Source organism: Paramormyrops kingsleyae, chromosome 14 (genome assembly GCF_048594095.1).
Source record: "Paramormyrops kingsleyae isolate MSU_618 chromosome 14, PKINGS_0.4, whole genome shotgun sequence".
Taxonomy (NCBI): domain Eukaryota; kingdom Metazoa; phylum Chordata; class Actinopteri; order Osteoglossiformes; family Mormyridae; genus Paramormyrops; species Paramormyrops kingsleyae.
This window is the reverse complement of record NC_132810.1, coordinates 23,503,266-23,528,933: the sequence shown is the minus strand read 5'-3', so window position 1 is coordinate 23,528,933 and position 25,668 is coordinate 23,503,266. Positions and strand designations below refer to the sequence as shown.

Below are 25,668 nucleotides of genomic sequence, written 5' to 3'. Positions count from 1 at the left end.
AATGGAAAAATATCACTATTGCAGGATTCTGCACAAATCCTATTCCATTTATGTAATTTTTTCACATTTAAAATATCAGTATAAACAAATGGATTTGACTTGTTTTAAAGTTGATAGAGCAACACGTGGGTTCATCTGAAAACCTGCTACCTCTGTCAATATTAGGACTGAAAGAAACACTTTTGGTGAACTGTTTACCATTTTGCTTCAAATATAAATTAAACACAAAAATTCACTAAATCTCACTATCAATTTATATGCATTCAAGACTTTTTCTGGCAACGGAATCATTGACATACGTTAATTTGAGCAATATTTATGGACACCAGCCATAGCAATAGCAAGCCATAACAAGTGTGTGCATTTATATATATATATATATACACACACACACACACACACACACACACACACACTACTGGTCAAAAGTTTTAGAACACCCCAATTTTCCCAGTCAGTGCTTGAAGTGGGAAAAAATAAGTGCAGGAACTCTAATTTTCTGACATTTGACATTTGTGCGGTGAATTGTCAACCAGGATGTGTTGGTTCAAAAACTATTTTAATTTAATCATTCTTCCAAGCAATAACCTACAGTATAGGCATAGGCTACTTTTTTCTAATTCACAAATGGAATACTGAAAAACCATTAAAACAACATGAACCAGACCAGTGTGATACTTGTAGGCCTAACAATAGACTAGGGCTACAGCTGATGCGATTGGTTGGGACTCAGTGGATGCATATGATAGGGCACTGTCGTGGCTCGTGGGTAATGTAGTCTTTTATCGGTCTTGTGATATTGTCTATTCTCGGGCCACTGTCGCTGCGTCGGATCAGTTTCAGTAAGTACCGGAACGCAGAAAAAAGTGGCAGAACCCAAAAGATGAAAATACAGAAGTTCCGGAACTGCGTTCCGCTGCGTTCCGGCCCACTTCAAGCACTGTTCCCAGTTATTTATTGCAATTCAAGTAGTTCAAGTCCAATGAATAGCTTGAAATGGTACAAAGGTAAGTGGTGAACTGCCAGAGGTTAAAAAAAGGTAAGTTTGCCTTGTACATTTGTACAATGCCTTGTAATGTACATGTCAGAATTATACAAAAAGACCTTTTTCAGGGAACACAAAATGGGTTAACAATTTAAAGCTGTTCTGCAGCAATGGAGGTTGATCAAGCCTTGAAAGCTGGTGCTACTAATTCCCACAGGTGTTCCAACTTTTCTGGATTACTTACAAACCCCTCTGTCTGCATAAAAGGCAGTGTTGGAACACACAGTGGTACCATACCCTTTTGAGCATCAGTTGAACAGTATTGTACCTGCAGAAAGTAGTGTGTTGCTACAAAAATGGTGAGAAAAAGGCAATTAACAATGGATGAGAGACAGACAACCATAACACTTAAAAATGTAGGTCTTTCCTACAGAGAAATTGCAAAGAAAGGTGTCAGTGAGCACAGTTTCCTTCACCATCAAAAGGCACTCAGAAACTAGGGCAAAATCTGACAGGAAGAGGTCTGGCAGACCCAAAGCCACAACTGCATCAGAGGACAAGTTTCTGAGTTAACAGGTTGCGTGATAGGTGGCTCACAGGACCACAGCTTCAAGCACAGCTTAATAGTGGTCGTAGTAAGCAAGTCTTCTGTGAAGAGAAGACATCGAGCTGCAGGTTTGACAGGATGAGTTGCAGCAAGAAAACCATTGTTAAGACATCAGAATAAGACAAAGAGGCTTGCCTGGGCCATGAAACACTGGCATTGGACTACTGAAGTCTGGAAGAATGTATTATGGACTGATGAATCCAAATTTGAAATCTTCAGTATATTGCAATATCACTTCAGTTCATCTTAGTACACCGTCGAGTAGGCGAAAGGATGATTCCACAGTGTGTGGCATCAACTGTCAAACATGGAGGAGGAAGTGTGATGGTCTGGGGCTGTTTTGCTGGATCCAGGGTCAGTGACTTGTACAGGGAGAGGCACCCTGAACCAAAACGGCTACAGCATTCTGCAGCGCCATGCAATACCCTCTGGTATGCGCCTAGTTGGTCAGGGGTTCATCTTACAGCATGATAATGACCCAAAACATAAGTCCAAGCTATGCCAGAACTACATCAGGAAAAAAGAACAAGATGGTAAGCTTGAATACATGGAGTGGCCAGCAGAGTCTCCAGACTTAAACCCCATCAAGCTGGTTTGGGATGAACTGGACAAGAGAGTGAAAGCAAACCAACCTACAAGTGCCACACATTTATGGGAACTTCTGCAACAGATATGGGAAGAACTTTCTGAAGAATATTTGATTTCTATTGTAGAAAGAATGCCACAAGTGTGTTCAGCTGTTATATCTCCCAAAGGTGGCTACTTTGATGAGTCAAAAGTTTAGAATACATTTTGGTCTATAAATTGATACCATGATTTCTTCTTTAACTCCAATTGCTTATTTGTACTATGCTCTCATTTGAGTGCAATGAGACATTAAACTGCATAATTTTCAATAAAAAAAAATTGGGGTGTTCTAAAACTTTTGACTGGTAGTGCGTGTGTGTGTGTGTGTGTGTGTGTGTATATATATATATATATATATAGAAATAGGAAAACCAATAAATAACTGTTGAGGTCTGCAAATAGTATTTATTTATATGGCAGAGATTTTAAGTGGCTTTTCCTTAAAAGGTAAATTGTATAAAAAGACATTTTTTCCATATATGCACATTTATTACAAAATTATACCCAGTATACTTTTTTTTAATACCACCATGCAGCTTTAGGCAATGCAGGGAAAAATTTACACACAGCGAAGTGTTCTAACTGAAATGCACATTCAAGGATGATTGTGAGGCTGACACTAAATTTAGATTTCTATGCATTTCTCCACCTTCAGCTGGTCAATGATGTGTTCTTATATATTTTCTAACCAGAGGAACCGGAAGATAAATTGGGAAGCATAACATGCAATTCCCAATGTCACCAGTTTCCTCTGAATACACTGTTTACATTTACACAGGTTTCCAAGGTTAATGGTTTGGAGAATATTGTATCATTGTATGGATGAAAATGTTAAATGATTCCTAAAAAAGCTGCATCTCTCTAAAATTAGGTCAGACAAGGTTTGATTTATATAAAATCTAACTTCTTTGACAAGCTTGTTTGCATGTCCTGATAATCTTTTTTTATTATGAGCAAAAGCAATGACAAGTGTGGAAAAAAAACAGGAAATTAGGGTATGGTGGCTCATTGGACATTCCCTGTTCCATCTCCAAAGTTGTGGTTTAAAAGAAGTAGTTTCAATCATACCAAATCGTACTGTACTTCAAGGTGTTGGTTTAACTGGCGTAAAAATTGGTACCAGCGCTGAATGATATCACAACTCGAGGCAGGGTATTTTGAATTGAATTTGAAGAATGGCTGTAGTATATTATATGGCTTGGCGGCGTGCAATATTATTACTGACATCGCATGTCATGCACATAGAATTCCTACATCGCTAAATAAGGTTTTTTCTTACTTTCAGTTCTGTACAGACATTAAGGGGGTTACAGTTTGACTAAAATATTTTTATTCTGTTACTCCCTCAGGGAAAAAAAACAGCAAGCTTTGCAATTTTTATTATTATTCCTTTTATAGATTCTTATATGTTTAAAAGAGGTAAGAGAGTTAAGAGTTTAGATTTATATCTGCTGTTTTACATGAGAGCTGCATGTGTTCTCCGAGACAAACTTAATCATTTTCATCCTTGCCATTTACATCACTCGAAGACGGGTTTGTGAGAAATTTATGAACTCCTTTTTTGTTTTAGAAATACCCCAATATTTATTACAACAAAATCACATCGCTAGGATAGCATATTATATGCGCACTGTATTAGTATATTAAACAAAATGCTTTTTCATTTCTTGTCATGCTGTCCAAACTGAAGTGGTGGCTCCGAGGCTAGAGGTTGCTGGTTCAAATCCTGTGAATGCCTGGAGTGATTCTACACCAGTGGGCCCTTGAGCAAGGCGCTTAACCTGCAATTTCTTCATCCTGAGTATGATGTTAATCTAAATCCAGCAGCATAGGCACTCCAGCCACTGGAAAAAAAACACTCATGCTGGTCCATTCAGACTAGTGTGGTGCTGAGGTACAGTATTGCCCACTGCATGGCTACACTCAGGTTCTCATGGTTTGTCATGTGATGGGTGTGGCAATGCACTGTAATCAATGCATGCTCCTTACCTCATCCAGATCTTTTTGATGCATATGTTCTTACAACCTTTTTAACTTTATCATTATTTTCAGAGTTCGCAACTGTTGTCAATGGGGCGTTTGTATTGTGTGTCAGCGGCAGACTAGTTGCATAACCAATTGACAAAGAAAGTATTTCAAGTCCCACCCCAAAGTACCGAAGTACCAAAGAAGTACCCCAGCTGGTTTGGCACTTTCAGTACTGGAACGTTGGTACTGGTACTTGACCGGAAGTCAAGGAAAAAGCAAAAGTACCGAAAGTACAGCACTTGGTGCAGTGGAAAAGCACCCTAAAATTACTCAGGGTAAATGATGATTGCTGGGTGACCTATGTTTTTGTACCCTACCTCGTTCCCTGTGGTTTCTGGGATAGTAGTAGCAGGCTTACTGTCAAAAAAAAGGCTTTGAATTGAAAACCCCATACAACCCTTATGTGAACTAAATACACTACCCATTTCCAGTAAATGGAAAGACTTTTGTCTACAGTGAAAACTGAGATATAGGAAACTGAAATTGTAATTTTAAAACCAAGATTAATACAAAAACAAATGCCACAGGGTCATACAAAATTAATTTAAGACAAAGACTGAATTAGACAAGTACATGTAGTTTGAAAATTTAGTTAAAGGGAAACGTTTTGGAAATCTGTAAAATTTGACCACCAGATGGAACTATCCTAAATATGACCACTAGATGGTACTAAAAACTATTGAACAAGGTTTCTGTGACTGGAAATATTTATCTTAATGGTTTTGCTTACTTGCTAAAGGATTTTATATAAAAAGGAATATATATAATTTTCCATTTAACCAGTTCATGAATTCATTCTTCAGTAAACCTTACCTTTCCTTATATTTTAAAGATGAACATAGCTGGTATCTTTCTCCTGCTTATTAGACCATTAACAGTCATGCATAAAATCCATTTAAACTTATTATTACTTTACACTTATCTACCTAAACACCCACAATCCTAGGACAAGCAAAATATCAATTTTTAATATTTACCTGTTTATCCAACATAAGACACTATTTAGCACAACATGCACAACTTTTACAACTTAAGTATTACATAACCATACACAAAACAGTGCAATTTACCATTTGCAAATGCTAGCAAATGGGAATGAAAATCACATATTAATCTTATCGTTGCTTTTGCTACCTGTTTGACATTCTTGTAACTTTTGTGTTCAATATTTCCTTCTAAAATTCATGTCCCTTTTTCTCTGAAACTGAACCATGACAATGTGATTGCCTCACGTGACATTCTATCAATAAACTTTCTTTTTCCCCACAACTTTTCTTCCAGCACATTATCCACTGAACTCCATTCTCACAAACCTTCCATTCTCACTCCTTTGTCTTGGTTTTCCTTGTACTCAATTAGCCTGAATCCACACAACAGACATACATGTACTTTCTCAGATTCACTACAGGTAAGCAAAACAATTAACTATGCTGAATGCTACAATATGGAAATAAAATAAAGATCATGTAGAAACGGTAGCATTCACACCTGAAAGCTATAAAAGCTCATATTACTCCGTACCCTTAGACATAACATTTTATGTAAACAATAAATGTTTTTTTCCTTTGTTTAAAAACCAAATAACCAACCGACAAAGCAAACATCATTAACTTGTTAGTTTGCTGGTGATTTTGAAGTGGGCATTAGCTGCTGGCTAAATGCAAAACGGTGCACTTTCATCGTAAAGCTTAACCACTATGAACCTTTTGTCTCTCTGGAAAAAAGCCAATCATTTGAGATAATGTCTACTACAAAATTTACACACTATAGCTGTAGACTCCTAAAAATACTAGTAACTGTAGTTTCAGTATATTTTTCACCATCCTGTCCCTTGGGCATAGACTATTTTCTGTTATACCTTCATTCTAAAAAATATCTTGTTTGTAAACATATCATTTTTGTTCACAAATGAAATGGCATTTATTTTTTTACACCTTGCCATCCACCAGGGCAGTTGGCTCCTAGTTAGAGGAAAAGGTGGCAGGCAGGCCCAGGTCTGGGGTAGAACCTTTCACTCAATGCATAGGCAGCTCATTTTCTCCAAGTGTTCTCTCTCCACACTCAGATTGTTGATGTTCGGTCAACGCCATCTACAAACAGACACATATAGGTAGAAATGAAATGGAAACCATTCCAGTGCAACATAAGAAGAATTGTGATTTAAATACATATTGTACTATATATGTTTAATTGTTTCCAATTGTGTTGAAACAAAAAATTATGCTTAAACAAAAACATTACTGCTTAATTATATTACAGCCTTGTATTCAAGGACTCTAAATTCTAATTCCTTTTACAGATCATAGGTTTTGAGTGTACATACTGTATATAATTATATAGGTAAAGTGAAGTATCATGCACTGCATTTCATTACCACGAAGATATTTCTACACGTTATTTTTCAGTTCCACTCAGTATCCATAATGAAGTGTCAATAGCAAATTATCTATAAGTACTGTGAAAATCTACCTTGGGAAAAGACACCTGGAGTTAAAACAGGCAGGAATTAGGGGAGAGTCTGGTAGGAATTGAGGATTTGTGAGGGTGGAGGCAATAATAGCACACTGCCGAGTCTGTTGGGAGCGGTCAAGGGCAGAAGTAGAGAAACAGCATCTGGTCTGGCATTCCTACACACACTGCAGCTCTGCTTATATCCCTCTGCTCTGCACTCCTGCTCAAGTAGCCATCACACAAAGCTGCACTTGTCCAGCACTGCACACTGAGAACTGAGAGACCCTGCATATCTTTCCTTGCCTGGCAAAGGGAAAGCTAATAATTCAAAGAAAAACTCACATAGGAACTCAAATATTTTGTTATTCTCGCTTTTTAATAAGTGGATTGTGTAGTTGCCTGCAATTTAAACATAAAAAATTTGTTACATTTGTTAGTTTTTCCAACAGGGTTGCTATAAAAACGTACAGTAAAACCTTGGATTGCGAGTAACTTGGTTTGCGAGTGTTTTGTACGATGAGCAAAATTTTTAAAATAAAGTTTAACTTGATAAACGAGCAAACCAAGTTGATCTCACTCATATAGTCAGAATTTACTAGAAAAGCAGCACCCGAATAAGGGCGTAGCAGTGCGAGCGATGAATCTGTGTAACGACAATGCAATGTCCAAATTTCCGCAAAATCGAAAAGGAGGCAAAAGTAGCTGTCATTGGATAGGTTCCTTGTTAAAGTCGCACAAAAAGAAAAAGATTCCAGTGAGCCAACAGATAGCAGTGACTCCATTAGTGAAAGTCGTCCTACAGAATAACCCTCCTCTTCTCTCTCGTCTCTCTCACACCATCCAAAATTCTTTTCAAAGGTAAAATGCAGGTTAATTTGTTTTATGTATTTTTACTTTATATTTTGTACTAATTTTTATATGAATATTTTTAGGTTGTGGAATGAATCATCTGAGTTTCCATTATTTCTAATGGGAAAATTTGCCTTGATATATGAGTGTTTTTGATTACAAGCACGTTTCCAAAATGAATTATGCTCACAATCCGAGGTTTTACTGTATATGTTTTTCTCATCTGAAATAATTGACTACTGACAGGGAAAAATCATTGAAATGCATTGTATTCACTAAGAATAATATGTCATTCAAAGAAACAAAGAGGAAACAAGAGACAACACAAACCACACCATTCGCTTATTGTTAAAGACTTTTAAACTTGAAGATACGTTAAGGTATTTTCTTTCTCTCATCAGATAGTAAGTTAGTGACCTATTAGTTATGAGCATTTCCAAACGGATGCTTACTCTGGTGCAGAAGTCGAATTCAAATATGGAGTCACAATAGTTTATGGATTTTACAGTATAAACACATTGAAAATGCAGCCATTCCATGTATTTGTTACATTTCACATCCATCTCAATTAATTAATTTGATTAGCATTAAAAAAATCAATAAGGTATTGATTAACCATCTGAGGAGGGGTAGTGGTACAGTAAAAAAATATATAAGGGTGTATTAAATGGCTACTGGGTTGACTTTAAGAGGGGTTAGATAGATACTTTATTGTCATTGTACCGAAGTACAATGACATTTCTTCTGTGCCAAGCCTGAATTAAAGTAATTTACACATGTACACACATTGACTGACATATCAGTTTTACATCAACATTTGCATCAATAGACTGTCTACAGTACAGTACTGTGTATTAAGCAACAAATAAGCCATAATATTGCACCATGCCTCCGAGGAAGTACGGTAAGTGAATATTAATATGATGTAATAATTACGGTGGCCCATAAGTGTCATCACACTGCAAATTCATAAAACACGTACAAATTACGAAAATGCGTTGCAAATTCAGAAAAATTGACAAACGCAGTGTAAATCTTGAAAACACATGCAAAACAAAAAAACGCTGTAAATCTGCTCACAACACAATGGAAGTTTCCGGGGACAATGAAACGAGATATACCACATAGAGGAGAGGATGGACAGTATTCCCAAGACACAAAGTAGTGAGACCTACGTTATTTTGTTAGCTGATTATGACTATGTGTACAAGCAGTCAAGAATCGGTTTATTGAGAATAAAACAATTATGGTGATAACATATGTTTTTAATTACCTGATTACTGCGTGCAAATGGTTGGACCAATTCAGTTGCATGGTTCCAACTATGTAAGTTCGTTATGTGGTTAGCAATTATGCTTTTGGGAAATGCACCCCAGGTCTTTAAACTGTAGCCTATATGTGACCGCAACTGTATTGCCGTCACATTTAGATAAGGTTCTCATACAATTACATTAGCTGGTCTTATATTTACGTGAATAATGGTGTTGACAACGACTGTTCACTTTGTCATATACTAATGTTATAACCATAGTAAGTCAGCTAATAAAATAACACACTGACTTAATTTTTTTAAACATACTGACTTTTTAAATTGTTTGTAGCTGATCATTTCATAGAACACTGTAACACATTCAGAGGATGAACGTTAACATTGAGAACGTCTTACCAGTTAAGTCTCGGATTGACTATAAAATACTGCTAAGAAGCACTGAATGGCCTTGCACCAGAATACCTTAGTGATCTGCTGACCTCATATAGGTACAACCCTCCGCGCTTGCTTTGTTCTCAAGGCGCAGGATATCTGTTAATACCTAGGGTAAAAAGAGCTACGGCAGACTGCAGAGCTTTCTCCTATAGTGTTCCTCAGCTGTGGAATGGTCTTCCACTGGATGTGCGGGTTTCAGGCTCACTCTCAATATTCAAGTCTAGACTAAAAACACACCTGTTTAGTTTAGCTTATAGGGACACTAGTTCTAGCTCTAGCTAACTCCTCACTCTCAGTTAGACCTATAGTGTGAGGTGTAGAGCTGGGTGGGGATCGGTGCCATTGGCTTTGGATAAACTGAACTGTCAGCGCTGTAACTCTAGCTTCACAATCCCTTGTGGATTTGGAGTGCTGACATTTCAGGGACTCCCCATGCCTGCATTCCCACTTGCCTCTACCTCCTACCTATGCTGCCATAGCCATATCTCCTGGAGCTTGCACATTGCACTTCATATTGCACTCACCTAACTGTTAGCACTGCCTATAGTCTCCCCTACTTTGACTAATTGCACATTTTATCTCCCCTGCTCCTCCTGGGGTGTGCTGCCTGGAGACCTCAATCTATCAAGATATCCAGCACACTCTGCTACATGTGATGTTGCCACTACCCATGACGTCCTTGCATCCAGCTCGCTGTTCTGCCTGTGTTATCTTCCATGTATGACCCACTGCCTTACTTCTGGTTGCCTGGCGATTGGAAGGAGCGTCGGCACCGGCATGTCATCTCCCCCCAATCCCCGGTTGTATCTCAAATTTTATGATTTGGACAGTATGACTCGGCACTTAGCCATCTCTCCTATTTGACTCTCCCTGCCGGACCCTGGAGGACAGGCTCCCCCTTTGAGTCTGGTCCCTCCCAAGGTTTCTTCCTTCTTTTCCTTGCCACTGTCACCTATGGCTTACTCACTGGGGGCATTGGGTGAGGATGCTGTAAAGTGCTTTGAGACAATGTAATGTTGTGATAATGCGCAATACAAAAATAAATTTGTTGTTGTTGGTTACAAGAGGATTACAAGGAGCAAATCTTAATAGCTTTTGGACTTCTCAAATGCACTAAAATGGCAAAATGTAAATTATTTTTTGGTCAAAGCAAAAATACATGAGACGTAGCAGGTCTGCGCTTCCTACAGAATTGAAAACATAATTAGGTATAATATTCCAGATGGATAATGGCTTCTTCAGAAAAGGCAGAATACCTCTCGACACGGATTTTACCCCCTTTATACGTCTCCACGTGGTATCTAAGCGGAACTAACAGTTATGGGCGTGTCCAAATCAATTTCAGTATTTTAATGGGAGAAAAACCTAACTCTCTTAATTATTAAGATTCATGTTTTGGAAGTAGTATGCAATGAGCCAATAGGAATGGTGCGTCACCTCACCTTTAAAAGGCAGTGACAAGTGATCGATGTACTGCGATTGCTATTACAATGTCGCATTTGACTGGTAAGCCAAATCACTTTCTGCCAGAGGAAACGGACGTGCTTGTGCGTGAGGTGAAAAGGCGTGAGGTAGCAGTGAGTGTGTCCTCGTTTTCTGGCGTTTAATATAAAATATCAAAAACCTTTAGTGCACTTTGAGCGTGTATCTGTATTAATAACAAGCATCGTGCACCCACACATTTCTAAAACGTGCCACTTAAATACCGTTCACCAATGTGCCACAAATTGCAGACGACACCAAGGTGGGCGGTGTAGCAGATACTGATCTAGCAGCAGAGAGGCTTCAACGGGATCTGGATTTAATTAGCAAATGGGCTGATACTTGGCAGATGAAATTTAACACAGATAAATGTAAGGTAATCCATGCAGGGAGCAGAAATATAAAGTACAGATATTTTATGGGTTCCACTGAAATAAAGGTAGCTGATTACGCGAAAGATCTCGGTATGTATGTTGATGCTTCCATGTCCCACTCTCGCCAGTGTGGGGAAGCAATAAAAAAGGCCAATAGAATGTTGGGTTATATCTCTAGGTGTGTGGAGTTTAAGTCAAGGGAGGTGATGTTACACTTATATAATTCCTTGGTAAGACCCCACCTAGAATACTGTGTGCAGGTTTGGTCACCATACCTCAAGAAGGACACTGCTGCCTTAGAAAAGGTGCAACGAAGAGCTACGAGAATGATTCCTGGTCTTAGAGGAATGTCTTATGAGGAGAGGTTAGCGGAACTGAATCTGTTTAGCCTTGAGCAAAGGAGACTAAGGGGGGTTATGATTCAGGTCTATAAGATTCTAACGGGTCTGGATGCTGTTCAGCCAAATGACTATTTCAATATTAGTCTAAATACTAGAACTCGTGGCCATAAGTGGAAATTAGCGGGAGAACATTTTAAAACAAATTTGAGGAAAAACTTCTTTACACAGCGTGTAGTTAGAGTATGGAATAGTCTTCCTGCTAGTGTAGCGGAAGCTAAAACCATGGGTTCCTTTAAATCAGAGCTAGATAAGATTTTAACAACTCTGAGCTATTAGTTAAGTTCTCCCCAAACGAGCTTGATGGGCCGAATGGCCTCCTCTCGTTTGTAAATTTCTTATGTTCTTATGTAAAGACTTTGGATGCAGTTTTCGTTGGTCAAACTGAAATCACTCAAAATAGCAACGTGCTGACAATGTGCCCGGACACACCTCATTAGAAAAAACCACTCCAACTAGCGTAAAGCGGGCGCAAAATCATTTACTATTTTTACAATGTGCGAGCATGGCATGAAAATGAGCAATATGCTGATACGACTAGCAAAACCGCTTTGTGCAGGTGTATAAATGAGGACATAGTGTCAGAAATCCCAGTTAAAAATTAAGTCCTACTGTGGCTGTGACTATGTTGCTCATTTTAACTTAGTTTGTTCCAAGTCAGACATATAATTCAACATATAATTTATGTAATTCAAAAATATTCAGCATTCCGTCACGAGAGATTCTGTCTCATGGTTTATACCCTGACGGCGTTCAACACTTAAGCCCTCCAGCTTGCCAGTGGGACAGCGCTAAGTCCTCAAAACCTCCACACCCAGACAAATCTCCACATGCATATGCAGACCTGCATGCAGGAGTTTAGCAAAAAATCACATGTAAAAAGACAACTGAGAGGTCTGTCTGAGTTGTGACTGATGACTTGTCTGTATTTATAGGTCTTGGACTTTTTAGTCATTAATACCAATGTACGCATTTACAGATTTGCTTACAAATTCACAGATTTATGCATGCATTTACAGATCTGGCTACACATGTACAAAGCTACACTTTGTACACTTGCAAATCTCATTACACATTTAGAGATTCTTTTATAGGTTTATGAATCTTATTACGTACATGGATTCCGAATATACACTCACCTAAAGGATTATTAGGAACACCATACTAATACGGTGTTTGACCCCCTTTCGCCTTCAGAACTGCCTTAATTCTACGTGGCATTGATTCAACAAGGTGCTGAAAGCATTCTTTAGAAATGTTTGCCCATATTGATAGGATAGCATCTTGCAGTTGATGGAGATTTGTGGGATGCACATCCAGGGCACGAAGCTCCCGTTCCACCACATCCCAAAGATGCTCTATTGGGTTGAGATCTGGTGACTGTGGGGGCCATTGTAGTACAGTGAACTCATTGTCATGTTCAAGAAACCAATTTGAAATGATTCGAGCTTTGTGACATGGTGCATTATCCTGCTGGAAGTAGCCATCAGAGGATGGGTACATGGTGGTCATAAAGGGATGGACATGGTCAGAAACAATGCTCAGGTAGGCCGTGGCATTTAAACGATGCCCAATTGGCACTAAGGGGCCTAAAGTGTGCCAAGAAAGCATCCCCCACACCATTACACCACCACCACCAGCCTGCACAGTGGTAACAAGGCATGATGGATCCATGTTCTCATTCTGTTTACGCCAAATTCTGACTTTACCATTTGAATGTCTCAACAGAAATCGAGACTCATCAGACCAGGCAACATTTTTCCAGTCTTCAACTGTCCAATTTTGGTGAGCTTGTACAAATTGTAGCCTCTTTTTCCTATTTGTAGTGGAGATGAGTGGTACCCGGTGGGGTCTTCTGCTGTTGTAGCCCATCCGCCTCAAGGTTGTGCGTGTTGTGGCTTCACAAATGCTTTGCTGCATACCTCGGTTGTAACGAGTGGTTATTTCAGTCAAAGTTGTTCTATCAGCTTGAATCAGTCGGCCCATTCTCCTCTGACCTCTAGCATCCACAAGGCATTTTTGCCCACAGGACTGCCGCATACTGGATGTTTTTCCCTTTGCACACCATTCTTTGTAAACCCTAGAAATGGTTGTGCGTGAAAATCCCAGTAACTGAGCAGATTGTGAAATACTCAGACCGGCCCGTCTGGCACCAAGAACCATCACCTTTCTTTCCCATTCTGACATTCAGTTTGGAGTTCAGGAGATTGTCTTGACCAGGACCACACCCCTAAATGCATTGAAGCAACTGCCATGTGATTGGTTGATTAGATAATTGCATTAATGAGAAATTGAAAAGGTGTTCCTAGTAATCCTTTAGGTGAGTGTACATTTACAGATTCCTGTACATATTTGCAAATCTCAGTATTCATTTTCAAATTCTTTTATACACTTACAAATCTGATTATGCACACACGGATTGAGATACAGTCACGCAACTCTCCATACACATTTGCAAATAACTACAAAAATAGCCCCATGCAACAAGTCTGTCAGTTGCAATGCATCTACTAATTTGTTGCATGTTTTTGGAATTTGTAAATGTTTTCTTTCTATGCAGCTTGTTTTTGGACTTTGTAAGTGTTTTCTGAATTTGCAGTTCGTTGACACAGAGGCCACCATAAATAATACTCTCAATGTGTTATTTACAATTTATTGGGTCTCACATTTTTAGCTAGTATAAAAAACCATTAATAATTGCAGCGAGTAGTCCATTGTTTTACTTGTTTGTTTGTTTGTTTATGATCACAATGGCCATAATGGGTCCTAAATATGGTGCAATTTATGTACATTTACAACACACAGCATGTCATTTTATGTTTACCCCACACCATAAGACCTCAATATCGGCTGGGAAGGGCAACAGGCCAGAAGCTTGTTGAAAGCTCTGCACTAGGAAGCGGAAGGATGGCAAGGTAACCACCATCTATGCTAGGCTCAAGGCTAACCCTAGGCAGGCAGCGCTTCCATCCACATCCACTGTGCATACAAGGCTGCACCCCTACCCCACCTTGGACACACATCTCCATCTTCCTGACTCCAGCCTACAGATCCATGCAGAGACAGATCACAGATCATAGCAGGAGGTAAGAACCTGGCCCCAAGGTGCTATATCTGCACTACAAGATGTGTTGCCGCTAGGGTTGCAAAATTCTAGGAATATTCTTGTTAATTCCCATACTTTCCCGTTAATTCCCATGGAAAGTTTCTAATGTGGAATATTTCCAAAATTCCCCAGCTTAACTTCCCATGGAACGGAAAGTTTCAGGAAAATTTCCAGAAATTTTCCAGCCCTTTGCAACCCTAGTTGCCGCACACATTGGGACATCGTCAGGGAAGCTGCCACTTACGGCAGCTCAGCAGATCTGGAGGAGTGCACAGCCTCAGTGACTGTCTACATCGGCAAATGCATTAACTATGTTACTGTTTCCAAAACGGTCATCACATTCACAAACCTTAAACCCTGGTTCTCTGCGGAGCTGGGCACTCGGGTGAAACCCAGAGATGCTACCTACTGGTCCAGAGACAGAGAGGCTCCTACTATAGCCAAAGTCAAACTGTCCTGGGCCATTAAGGAAGGAAACCGCATGTGGCACAGAATTTAATTTATCACTGATTACAAGCCAATGCCTCATGCCTGCAGCAGTGAGCCCTTCTTGCCAGAAGGCTTGAACTATGCATGTTTCAAGGCACAGAACTACACGTTTTGAGGCACAGAACAGGGAACCAATGAGGAAGACTGCCCCCAACTATCCCCCCAGAGGAAGACTATCCCCAAATGACCAGGTACTATCTACTGCTGATGTCAGGAAGGCTCTTTGCAGAATCAACCCGTAGAAGGCAGCAGAACCTGACATCCATGCCATACCTGGCCCGGGTGCTGAGAGACTATACTGACCAGCTGGCAAATGTCCTCACAGACATCTTCAATTGTAGTGGAAAATTACCACCAAGCATGATGTCCGATGGTTACTAAGGAAGTTAGGCTGCAAAATAAGGTTGCTATGCTTGAAAAACCAGATGCAAGAGACTGGGGAGGGGGTTTTAGACCTTACCCATGTTAAGCTAGACAAGAGATGAATTTTTATTCTATATATGGTAAATATAAGATGCTTGTGCTAGACGAAAAGCTTGTCCTGAGCATAGAATGTGCAAAAGCAGACATGGGTCTTCCGGTTGTGGTTGCAGAGAAGGGTCATTTGTCTGTCAATATAAAATGAAAGCAGCTGCGTCTGCTATTTGGAGAACTTCTCAGAACTGTCTGTGGAGAGTCTCCCCGAGCTCGCATAGAAAGATATCTCAATAAATGAAACCAAGCTAAACCATTGGACTCATCTGTTCCTTCCTACCTCCAAATTTCCATAACACAATACATCCCTGAGTGCAGTGATGGTACCTGCATGCCTCAAAACAACCAGGATATCCCAGTATCCAAAAAGTCGACCATGTCCTGCCTCAACGACTACCAACCTGTAGCACTCACACCCATCATAATGAATGGCTCAAGAGGGGAGTATTGAGGCACATGAAGGCACAACTCCCAGACTAATCCCCTACAGTTTGCCAATCGCCTTCAGTGGAGGGGCCTACCAGCAACAATGATGAGCCTGTGTACAGAGTGGAGGTAAAAATATCTAGTGTAGTGGTGTCAGAACAACAACCTGTCTCTACACATTGAGAAGACAAGAGATGCTTGTTGACTTAAGGAAGAACCCTGCTGCTCACTCTCCCTTGAACATCAACGTCTCCACTGTTGAGGAAGTTGGCAGTGTAAAGTTCCTAGGAGTGCACATGGCAGGCAACCTCTCTTGGACCCTGCACGCCACCTTCATCAGTAAAAAAAAGCACAGCAGTGTCTCCATTTCCATTCCAGCCTCTTTCCTCCCATCTTCATCACATTTTACGTATCACTGTCTGGTTCAGGAACTGCAGCGTGGATAAGGTAGTCAGGCTCCTCAAGGACTAACATTGCCCCAGCTAGTCAACCCCCCAAACCCCAAAGACTGCCACTACCCGACTGACCCACCCACTCCAAGTACCCTCCAATGATGATTTGTTGTCATTTGCCTTTTTTTTGTTACATTTGCACATTCCTCTATTTGACCTATACTGCACTACACTGCACACATGCACAAAATCAAGCATAGGTTTGTACATTTTTTGTATTTTATTGTGTTATGGATATTATTTATTGTATTGTATTTATGTGTAGCACCATCTGGGGGAAAAAGGAATATAGCATCTTAATGAGCTGTGTACATTTACATAGATGTATTACCAAGAAAGAACTCATGAGTCTTGAGTTTTTTGATGTGAATAGTAAAAACAAATTTGACAGTCACACAGGCAAAGACACATTCAAATGATAAAATAATCAATTATTATTATTATTGCAGTGAACAGCAAGTCAAGTGGCACAACTGCTATGGGGAGTTTGTTTTTATTCAACTATATAGTACACATGACAAATGACCTTACCTCCCAAAGCATGCTCTGTCATACTCAGGCACAGAGACTCAAGGCGGTTGTTGATGTCTGGTTCTGTCACTGACACCTGGAGATCTACAAATTCAACAGATATCTTAGCCATAAGGTTGTCGGGAAGTGGAGCTATCCAAACTGTTCTTCTTAAACTTTTCTTTAATTACGGAATAGCTTAGAATACATTGAATATGATGAAACATGGTTTAGAATGATTAATGTGTAGCATTTTACCATGCACACTCATCTGATATACAAATTTAATGCCAAGCATTCAACATAAAACAATCACAAGTGCAAAATACTGGTATATGACAGAACCATCTGGTTTGTCAAACAGACAAAACTAAATGTAATACTTGGTGAACAATCTTTGAATCTTTGTAAACATATTTCTTTTATAATAAAGGAGGCATGTAATACAAATTTTTCATTCCATAAGTGTAAACATGTTTCAGCACCAGCTGGATAATATATTTTCATCTAAATCTTATTCTCATTCCCATCACAAGCAGTACATTCAAATATTCAATTCTACACACAAAACACTGCATTGACAACGTACATTTTAAATAATTTGTCCAGTAGTGAAAGCTAATACATGCTATGCCAAAAATGGTGGAAACGCCACAATATCATTTAAAAAGTGCTTTTGGTTGTCAGCACTATTCTTAGGAAGAAAATATCTGTATGGTCCTTTTTAAAGGTCAAATTCTAATGACTTTTGGAAAAAGAATATTTAGCATCATTATATTTGGAACTTACAGTTCATTCAGAAAATATTCAGACCCCTTCACTTTTTTAAAATTGTGTTATGTGTTAAAATAGTTTCCATTCATTTTTACCTACATTCAAAACTCTATTATGGCGATGTAGCAAAAAATAGGTTTTTAAATTGTGTTTTTGCAAATTTAATTTAAAAAAAAAAAACATCACACAAAAAAATTCAGACAGCCTTGAGTCTTCTAAGGTATGATGTGACAATCTTTGCGCACTTGGATTCTGAAACTTTCTGCCATTCTCTACAGATTCTCTGTGCTATGATTTTGTATGGGTCCTGTTAGTAGACAGCTAATTTCCAGATCTCTCTGGAGATGTTCAGTTGGTTTCAAGTTTGGGGATTCACTAAATTCTCATTAAGCCACTCCTGCATTGTTTTTGCTTTGTGCTTAGGGTCATTGCCCTATTGACCCAGTCTAAGGTCCAGAGTGCTTTGGAGCAGGTTTTCATTAAAGATATCTCTGTACTTTGCTTCATTTAACTTTCCCTCAACTCTGACTTGTCTCCTAGTCCCTGCTGATGAGAAAACTCCCCAAACCATGATGATGTCATCAACATGTTTCACCATCAGGATGGTATTGCCCAGGTGATGAGTGATACCTGATTTCCATCAGACATGAATTGAGGTCAAACATTTTAATTTTGGTTTCATAAGACCAGAGAATCTTTTTTCCCATAGTCAGAGAGTCCTTTTGGTGGCTTTTGCAATCTCCAAGTAAGCTATCATGAGTCTTTTGCTGAGGCTTTTACTGAGTCCAGATTGGTAGAATGATGCCTTTTTCATGATGCACTGAGATAATTGCAAATTTGAAGGATTTGGAGAGGAGAAAAGCTTACTTCTCATGTAAGTGAAGTAGACTAAAACTCAGTAATTAATTATGCTTAATGTACCTAAAGAAACATGCAGAATTTTGTGTAGTGTTCATTACACATTGAGTATACATTAGGGATGCTTTTCTAATATTGTAGTGCAACATCTGTTGCTCTAAAAACAGCCTTACTTTGTGACAAAGTGCTGCATAGGTCTTTGTGTCCGTATTGACAATAAAGTCCCCCACAGTTGGCTGGTAGTATATGAACAGCTCTTATCCCTCATATGTCCCATTGAATTGATACTGTTCAGGCTACTGCCTTAAACTCATAACTGTGGACCTATTCCATGTAAGTCCACCCTTGTCACATAGGCCATTATGCTGCTAAAAAAAATCATTTGCCTATGACAGCACTGGTACCATCAAGAGAGGCACTTCATTGATAATGGCACTCGGATATCAGTGTCCAATGTTTCTGTTCCTTATTCCACTGCAATAATAATTTCTTGTTTTTTTACTGGAAGAATTGGAATTCTGCCAGGACTGCAAATGCCATGCATATCAAGAAAATTGATGACCCTTCAGTGGCCTCTTCAGTGATGACTGTCCTGCCTTTGTATGGATGTATTTTGTATGATGAACCACCCCATATGCGATCTCATTCTAGGATGTATTCATACTCCTACTGTATGCAATCTCATTCTTACATGACACCGATTTTGCTATGTTTGCATCAGCGGAAAACACTCTTTTTCTTCCTAAGTTATATCAACAAATTGCAGAACTACACTACTCTGAGAGACATGAAGAAAACGTAGAAAAGCAGGTGTCACTGAAAGAGCAGATGTTTAGCATTTCCTGCATTTGGAGAGGAGTTGTTTGTTAAAAATCAGGAGTATGGGCTTTCTATTCTATAAGTTGATGTAACAGTTCCATTTCAGTAATGATCAAATTGACCAAAACGATAACTGATAACAGGATTGGTTGCAAAGTTACTGATGCAGATTAACTGAATCACATATTTCTTAAGGCTGTTTCACAGCAAGCTCTTTTTTTATGAAAAAAACAAAAGTCATTATGAAAGTAGCAGAATTTTTCTATGAAAGTTTAAATTGACGTGATCCATTGTTTTTTGTTTTTGCAGAGCTCGATTTCCACAATCCCTGGATGTATTAAAAAACAAAAGCATCAATAGGATGTCAGTTTTTACATATGTGATCAGTTTTTTTGAATAGGAAGAAAATTAAATTTGTTTAACAATGCTAGCATGTCTAATTCTATGAGACGGGGCATTTTAAGCTATTTGCAGCTGTTCTGGTTGCTTGTGTTTATCTTTGTCACGTTCAGCTCCGAACGCTCCTCGTGTGTGCCACGCCCCCTCATTACCTCCAGTCGAAACCTGATGTATCTCACCTGTTGCCTGTTACGTTTGCCTAGTCTCATGTATTTGTCATTGTGATGTAATGTCATGTTTGATGTCCAGCCTCCGTTTCCCTGCCTGTTGGTCGAATAAACCCCGTCTATCCTGGTCCACGGCTAAGCTTGCCTGCTTGACCGCCAGCTCGCTAGCCCGAACGTGACAAAATGACAAATCTCGCTGAAAGCACAAAGCGGCAGACCGAGCACCAACGGCTTGGTCTGCTGCACAAGTTTGTGTACTGTCGGTCCCAACCCGAGGTCTGGGAAGACTCCATAGCCATGGCTCTGGCTAATCGGGGCGCGGACCTCCTCGAAAAGGAGCGCCCACCCGGTCAGGACTACCCTCTCGGGAGGGCAAGGACTACTCTGCAGCGCCTGAGAGAGAGGATCATGGAGCGACGGGACGCAAACGTGGCTCAGAGTATGGGCTACGCGTCGGAACCGGCTCCGTCCTCTACCCACAGCTCCGGAAGGAGGCGGCAAAAGCAGCGCCGAGCGCAGCATGAGGGAGAGGCAGCGCTCTTTCTAGGAGCCTGCTCCCTATTGCCCGCATGGGAAGACGCAGTTCTGACCGGTGAGCCCCATGGCGAGGAGAAGCTACCTCCTTGGGAGGCTTCTACGTACCGGCCAGAACGCTTACCCAGAAGAGGGATCAGCACCATTAGAGACGCGATTCCCCGGGTCCCTACAGCCCTTAAAGGAGTAGTCCCAGGCGCACCAGATCCGGACCCGCAGACTCCGGACATGCAAACAGCGCCTGCTTCTGCTGCTGCCGCCGCTCTGCCCGCGGCACCGCCTGACTCGCCTGTCCTGCCTGACCCGCCTGTCTTGCCTGACTCACCTGTTCTGCCTGCAGTCCCTGCAGCTGCCACTGCTCTGCCTGCGGCACCGCCCGAGGTGCCCGCGGCTACGCCCCCTGCTGGCCGCGTGATGGCGGCGCCCCCTACTGGCCGCGTAATGGCGGCGCCCGCCGAGGCGCCCCCCTGCCGGCCGTGTGATGGCGGCACCCGCCGAGGCGCCCCCTGCTGGCCGTGTGTCCGAGGCGCCCCCTGCTGGCCGTGTGTCCGAGGCACCCCCTGCTGGTCGTGTGTCCGAGGCGCCCCCTGCTGGCCGTGTGTCCGAGGTGCCCGCCGAGGCGCCCCCTGCCGGCCGCACGCCCGAAGTGCCTGCCGAGGCACCCCCTGCTGGCCATGTGTTGGCGGCGCCCGTCGAGGCACCCCCTGCTGGCCACACGGCCAAGGTGCCTGCTGCAGCATCCCACAGGGTTCCTGAGCCACAGCCTTGTCTGGAGGATGGCAGCAGGTTTCACCTCCTGCAGGAACGGTACGCTCCTGGAGCAACTCCGCAGGGAGTTTGCCACGGCAGCCCCTGATTCCCCACTCCAACAGCTAGCCTGGGTGGAAGAAACCCTGAGGCAGCTGCTCCGTCTGCGGCCTGCTGCCGCCGCTCCTCCTGCAGCGCCCCCTGATGGCCGCACGTTCGCTCTGCCCGCGGCACCGCCTGAGGTCGCCGCTCTGCTCGTCCAGCCCGGCTCTCCTGTCCAGCCCGTCCAGCCCGGCTCTCATGTCCTGCCCGTCCAGCCCTGCTCTCATGTCCTGCCCGTCCAGCCCTGCTCTTCTGAACTGCCCGTCCAGCCTGCGGCTCCGACAACCTCACCTGAGGCCCTGCCTCTAATTCCCCCAGCCCTGATCACTGTCCCCGAGGAGGTCCCAAACTGTTTGACTGCCGCTCCTTCCTCCGGGGAGGAGGAAGGACTTGAATGGGATCCCTCGGGGATTGCCCTATGGACCTCCCTTGAGACTCCCTCGCCCTTGCCCCGGCAAGGCCGACATCCCCCAGGACCCCGCCTATCTGTGTCCCGCAAGGGGAGGGGACATAGACGTCGGGCCGAGGTCTCGCCCGCCCTGCCCCCTGGCTCGCCCTCGCTCGCTTTGGCTGGGGCTCGGGGCCCGCCGGTGGTTCCTCCTGCTCCGGCCCGGCGGTCGCCTGCGGGTCCCCCTCCGTGGCCTCGTCCCCTGGCCTCGGCCCCGCCTCCGACTCCGCGTCGGTCGCCTGCGGGTCCCCCTGCGCCAGCGCGTCGGCGGACAGCGCCTTCGCCCGCTGTGGAAGCGCCTTCGCTGGCTGCTGCTTCCCCCTCCTCCTTCCCTTTGCTGTTGGCCCCTCCGACTCCCTCCTTGTCTCCTCCGTCTGTCCCTCGCCCTGTCTCCTTGTTCCCTTCGTGGTCCCCTCCTGCTCCCTCCTTCCTGTCGCTACGGCTCCGCTTGCCTGCTTGACCACCAGCTCGCTAGCCTGAACGTGACAATCTTGTTTATCTTTGGAATTTTTAAAAGATTTTATTATATGCCTCCTGGATTACATTAAACTATGGCTATTATTTTTATTTTTGATTGATGTCTAGGCTCCACTTACTGTAGCATAATACAAATTCTGTAATACAGGTATATGTCTGCTGAAATTAAGTTCACACTACTGTAGAATGGAGAAAAAAAAATAGGATGCAGGGAATATGAAAATAAGTCGCCAACTTATGGGCAGCCAATTGTATTCCATGCATGGTGTTGCTTAGTACAAATGTTAATTAATCAGGTCTCTTTTTGCCTATCCCATCTTGGTCCCAGGCACAGACATAGGTGAGACAAAAGATATACTGGTGAGAGAATGTGCCCCAACTGGGGTTAAGGGCCTTGCTCAGGGGTCCAACAGCAGGATCAGTCTCCTGGCCATGGCATTCCTCTATGAGATTCCATTATGAAATTCCTGTACAAGATTCCACTATGAGACTCCTTTTTAATACTCATCTCTAACATTTTTTCAGATTCTGTCTGGTGTGCCTGAAGCTGCTGGCCCCAGGATGTATATTTTTAAAATAGTTAATAAGTGTTAACCATTTTCTTTGAATATAAAAAGGTTTTAAAACGCAATTAATCTTTATCATGAAAATAGTATGAGGCTTACCACTCTGCTGAAATGTAAGCAGTGTGTGTGGCGTGTGGACAGGCAGGGAGCGGGTTCTCTGCACGGAACTGTGTGTCCGGCTGGGCATGCTGTTGCTTCCTCCAGGGTTGGCAAACCATAGACCCTATAAAAGAGGTACAAAGACTGTAACACTTTACCTTTGAAGAAAAAAATAATATTTTAGTACTTGCACTTACTTAACCTTACTGGTGAGTATGTTTAGTTAGTATTAAAAGGCATTATGTAGTTGAACAAGAACAACACATAATTATTTCATTGTACATGAACAAAAAAAATAAAGCAACTAGGGTCAAATTTAGGGTCCAAAAATGATCAGATCAAAGATGTGCAACTGGAACTAATGAGTACAGAAGCTAGGCAGTATAAACCAAAACAGGATTGTTTACAAAAAATGAATATAAGTCCACATAAATAAATGAGCTTCTCTATGTAGGACATAAATGAGTTTATCATCTCGATGTATTATTATGAATTACATTAATCTTCAAATCTATATTATAATTTGAGGTACATTCAGCCTATGATTTATTATGCTTGGTAACTTGCATTCTTCACTACTAATTTGTTACCCCATTTCTGACCTGTCAAAGTCAACTACTGACTTTCCCTTACATAGACAATGAAGTGACTTGATATGAGAAGCCTGCACAGCATTTTATAACAGCTTTGCTCTACATTACACATGGAACAGAAACACACCAACAAAAGCCAGAACATCATCGTAGCAGTAAAGTACACCTGCAAGTTGCCTATAGTTTCCTTTGTTGTGACAGTTTTAATTGTCATCATGTTCCCAATTGAGTTCTGTTGACCTAAAAATCAAATCACATCAATCAACCTTTTCAGAATCTTATGTTTTTTTTCTCACAGTTTTGCTGTATGACTAACTGGTGATGTATGATTTTGTCAAGCAATCTATCGATTCCTCAGTAGGTCTGCCACTTTCAATCTGAATAAGTAAGGAAGGTCACCCCTTCTGAGTCCACAGCAATAAAATTTGCAGGGGGATCAACTACACAATTTGAAAATAAGGGACAAAATGCGTCCTGTATTCCATCAAAATTGGAGACAGCATTTTATTTTTACAATTCAGGACAATCTTGTAATATTCAGAATAGGTGGCAACACTTATCCTCACATTTCCAAAAAGACTTGCGCAACTGGACTGACATGTTCCTTTTGTACAATTAAAAAAAACTAAACAAAAAACAATTTGCTTATTTATAGTGTACATAGGATTAACTACAACCAACAAGAACAGTATTTACAATCTATTTATAATTTTTATTTAACTTAACGCCTTGATGCCTTGTTCACAGACCAATAAGGCATGTAACGATGAATCGCGAATTGGTTAAAAATCGATGTAAATGTATGATGATTTAAACCGGCTGATGTGGAAAATAAATCGTTACTTTAGGAGCACTTCTCGTAACTTTACTTAACAGAAAAACTGGTGTAACATTACAATTGATTTCACAAAGGCAGTTCGACATCAGATTCAGAAGATTCATGTCGACGTCGTATGTCGACACCCCCCGATCTTAAATCGGTGGTGTGGCAGCATTTTAGCTTTCCGTTAATCATAAACGAAAACGGTGAGAAAAGCACAGACAAGACATAAACTGAGTGCAAACATTACATGATTATACAATTATAATGTATGTTATTATTATATAATGTTTGTTATTAATGTATATTACAGCTGTTAAGGGATGTTAGGATGTAAAGGTATACATGCATGATGTTTATGAATGATTTCTAAATACATAATACATTATGAAGGAGCACTGAACGTTTTATGAATGCAATATAAAGGCATTATGAAGGTGCAGTTATTGTAAAGCGTTACCGTTTATTTATTTGAAGATATTTTTTTTTTTGATTTGGGATTTTTTTTTAAAAAACAGTATTTTATTCAATTTCAGTTGCACTGTTAAGTAGAGGACACGTATTGCACAGTTTATAAAGATAAAGGAATATTTTTTTATAAATTTGTCTGCAGCTCATTCTGTTAAAAAATCGTGAGAAATTGTATCATGAACTCAGAATCGTGAATCGTATTGAATCGTGAGTTGAGTGTATCATTACATCCCTACAGACCAACAAGGAATATTTCCATTTTCTCATAATGAAACACTATGAGCTGCATTCCATGTTTGAAATGTGCTATAAAAAGATGATGATGATTATTATTGTTGTTGTTAGTATTATTATATAGGCCAACACATGAGTTTATCTTGCCTGATTGCTGAACTCATGTTTATTTTATTTTATTTCAGCAAGTCTTAACTGCTGGTGTGGTACCTTCTAATTGGAAGCATGCTAATACACTGCCCGGCCAAAAGAAAAGTCTCCATTTGAATGTCTCATTGGATTTCCTTTAGCTTTGATTATGACGCACATTTGTCATGGTATTGTTTCCACAGGCTTAAGCAACATCTCACCTTTTATTTTAATCCATATTTGCATTAATTTCTCACCAAGATCCTGTATTGACAAGTGAGTTGAACCACTCCGTAAAGCCTCCTTTAGCACATCCCAAAGACCTTCAATGAGGTTAAGGTCACAACTCTGTGGTGACCAAATCATGCGTGAAAATGATTCCTCATGCTTCCTGAACCACTCTTTGACAATTCGAACCCAATGAATCTTGGCATTCTTGTCCTGGAATATGCCCATGCCAACAGGGAA

The 25,668-nt window shown here is 41.1% G+C and overlaps 1 protein-coding gene across 2 annotated transcripts in view; it reads right to left on the bottom strand.

Moving 5' to 3' along the window:
• Window positions 1–2,604: 2,604 nt before the first annotated feature.
• samd4a (sterile alpha motif domain containing 4A) overlaps window positions 2,605–25,668 on the bottom strand; it is a 113,005-nt gene continuing 89,941 nt past the window's right edge. For both annotated transcript variants that reach the window (XM_023839896.2, XM_023839898.2), the window contains exons 11-13: window positions 22,954–23,077; window positions 16,985–17,068; window positions 2,605–6,337 (exon numbers count right to left, since the gene is read on the bottom strand). In XM_023839896.2, coding sequence (XP_023695664.2) covers window positions 6,309–6,337; window positions 16,985–17,068; window positions 22,954–23,077 — 237 coding nt within the window. In that variant the 3' untranslated portion in view covers window positions 2,605–6,308. The remainder of the gene's footprint in view (window positions 6,338–16,984; window positions 17,069–22,953; window positions 23,078–25,668) is intronic.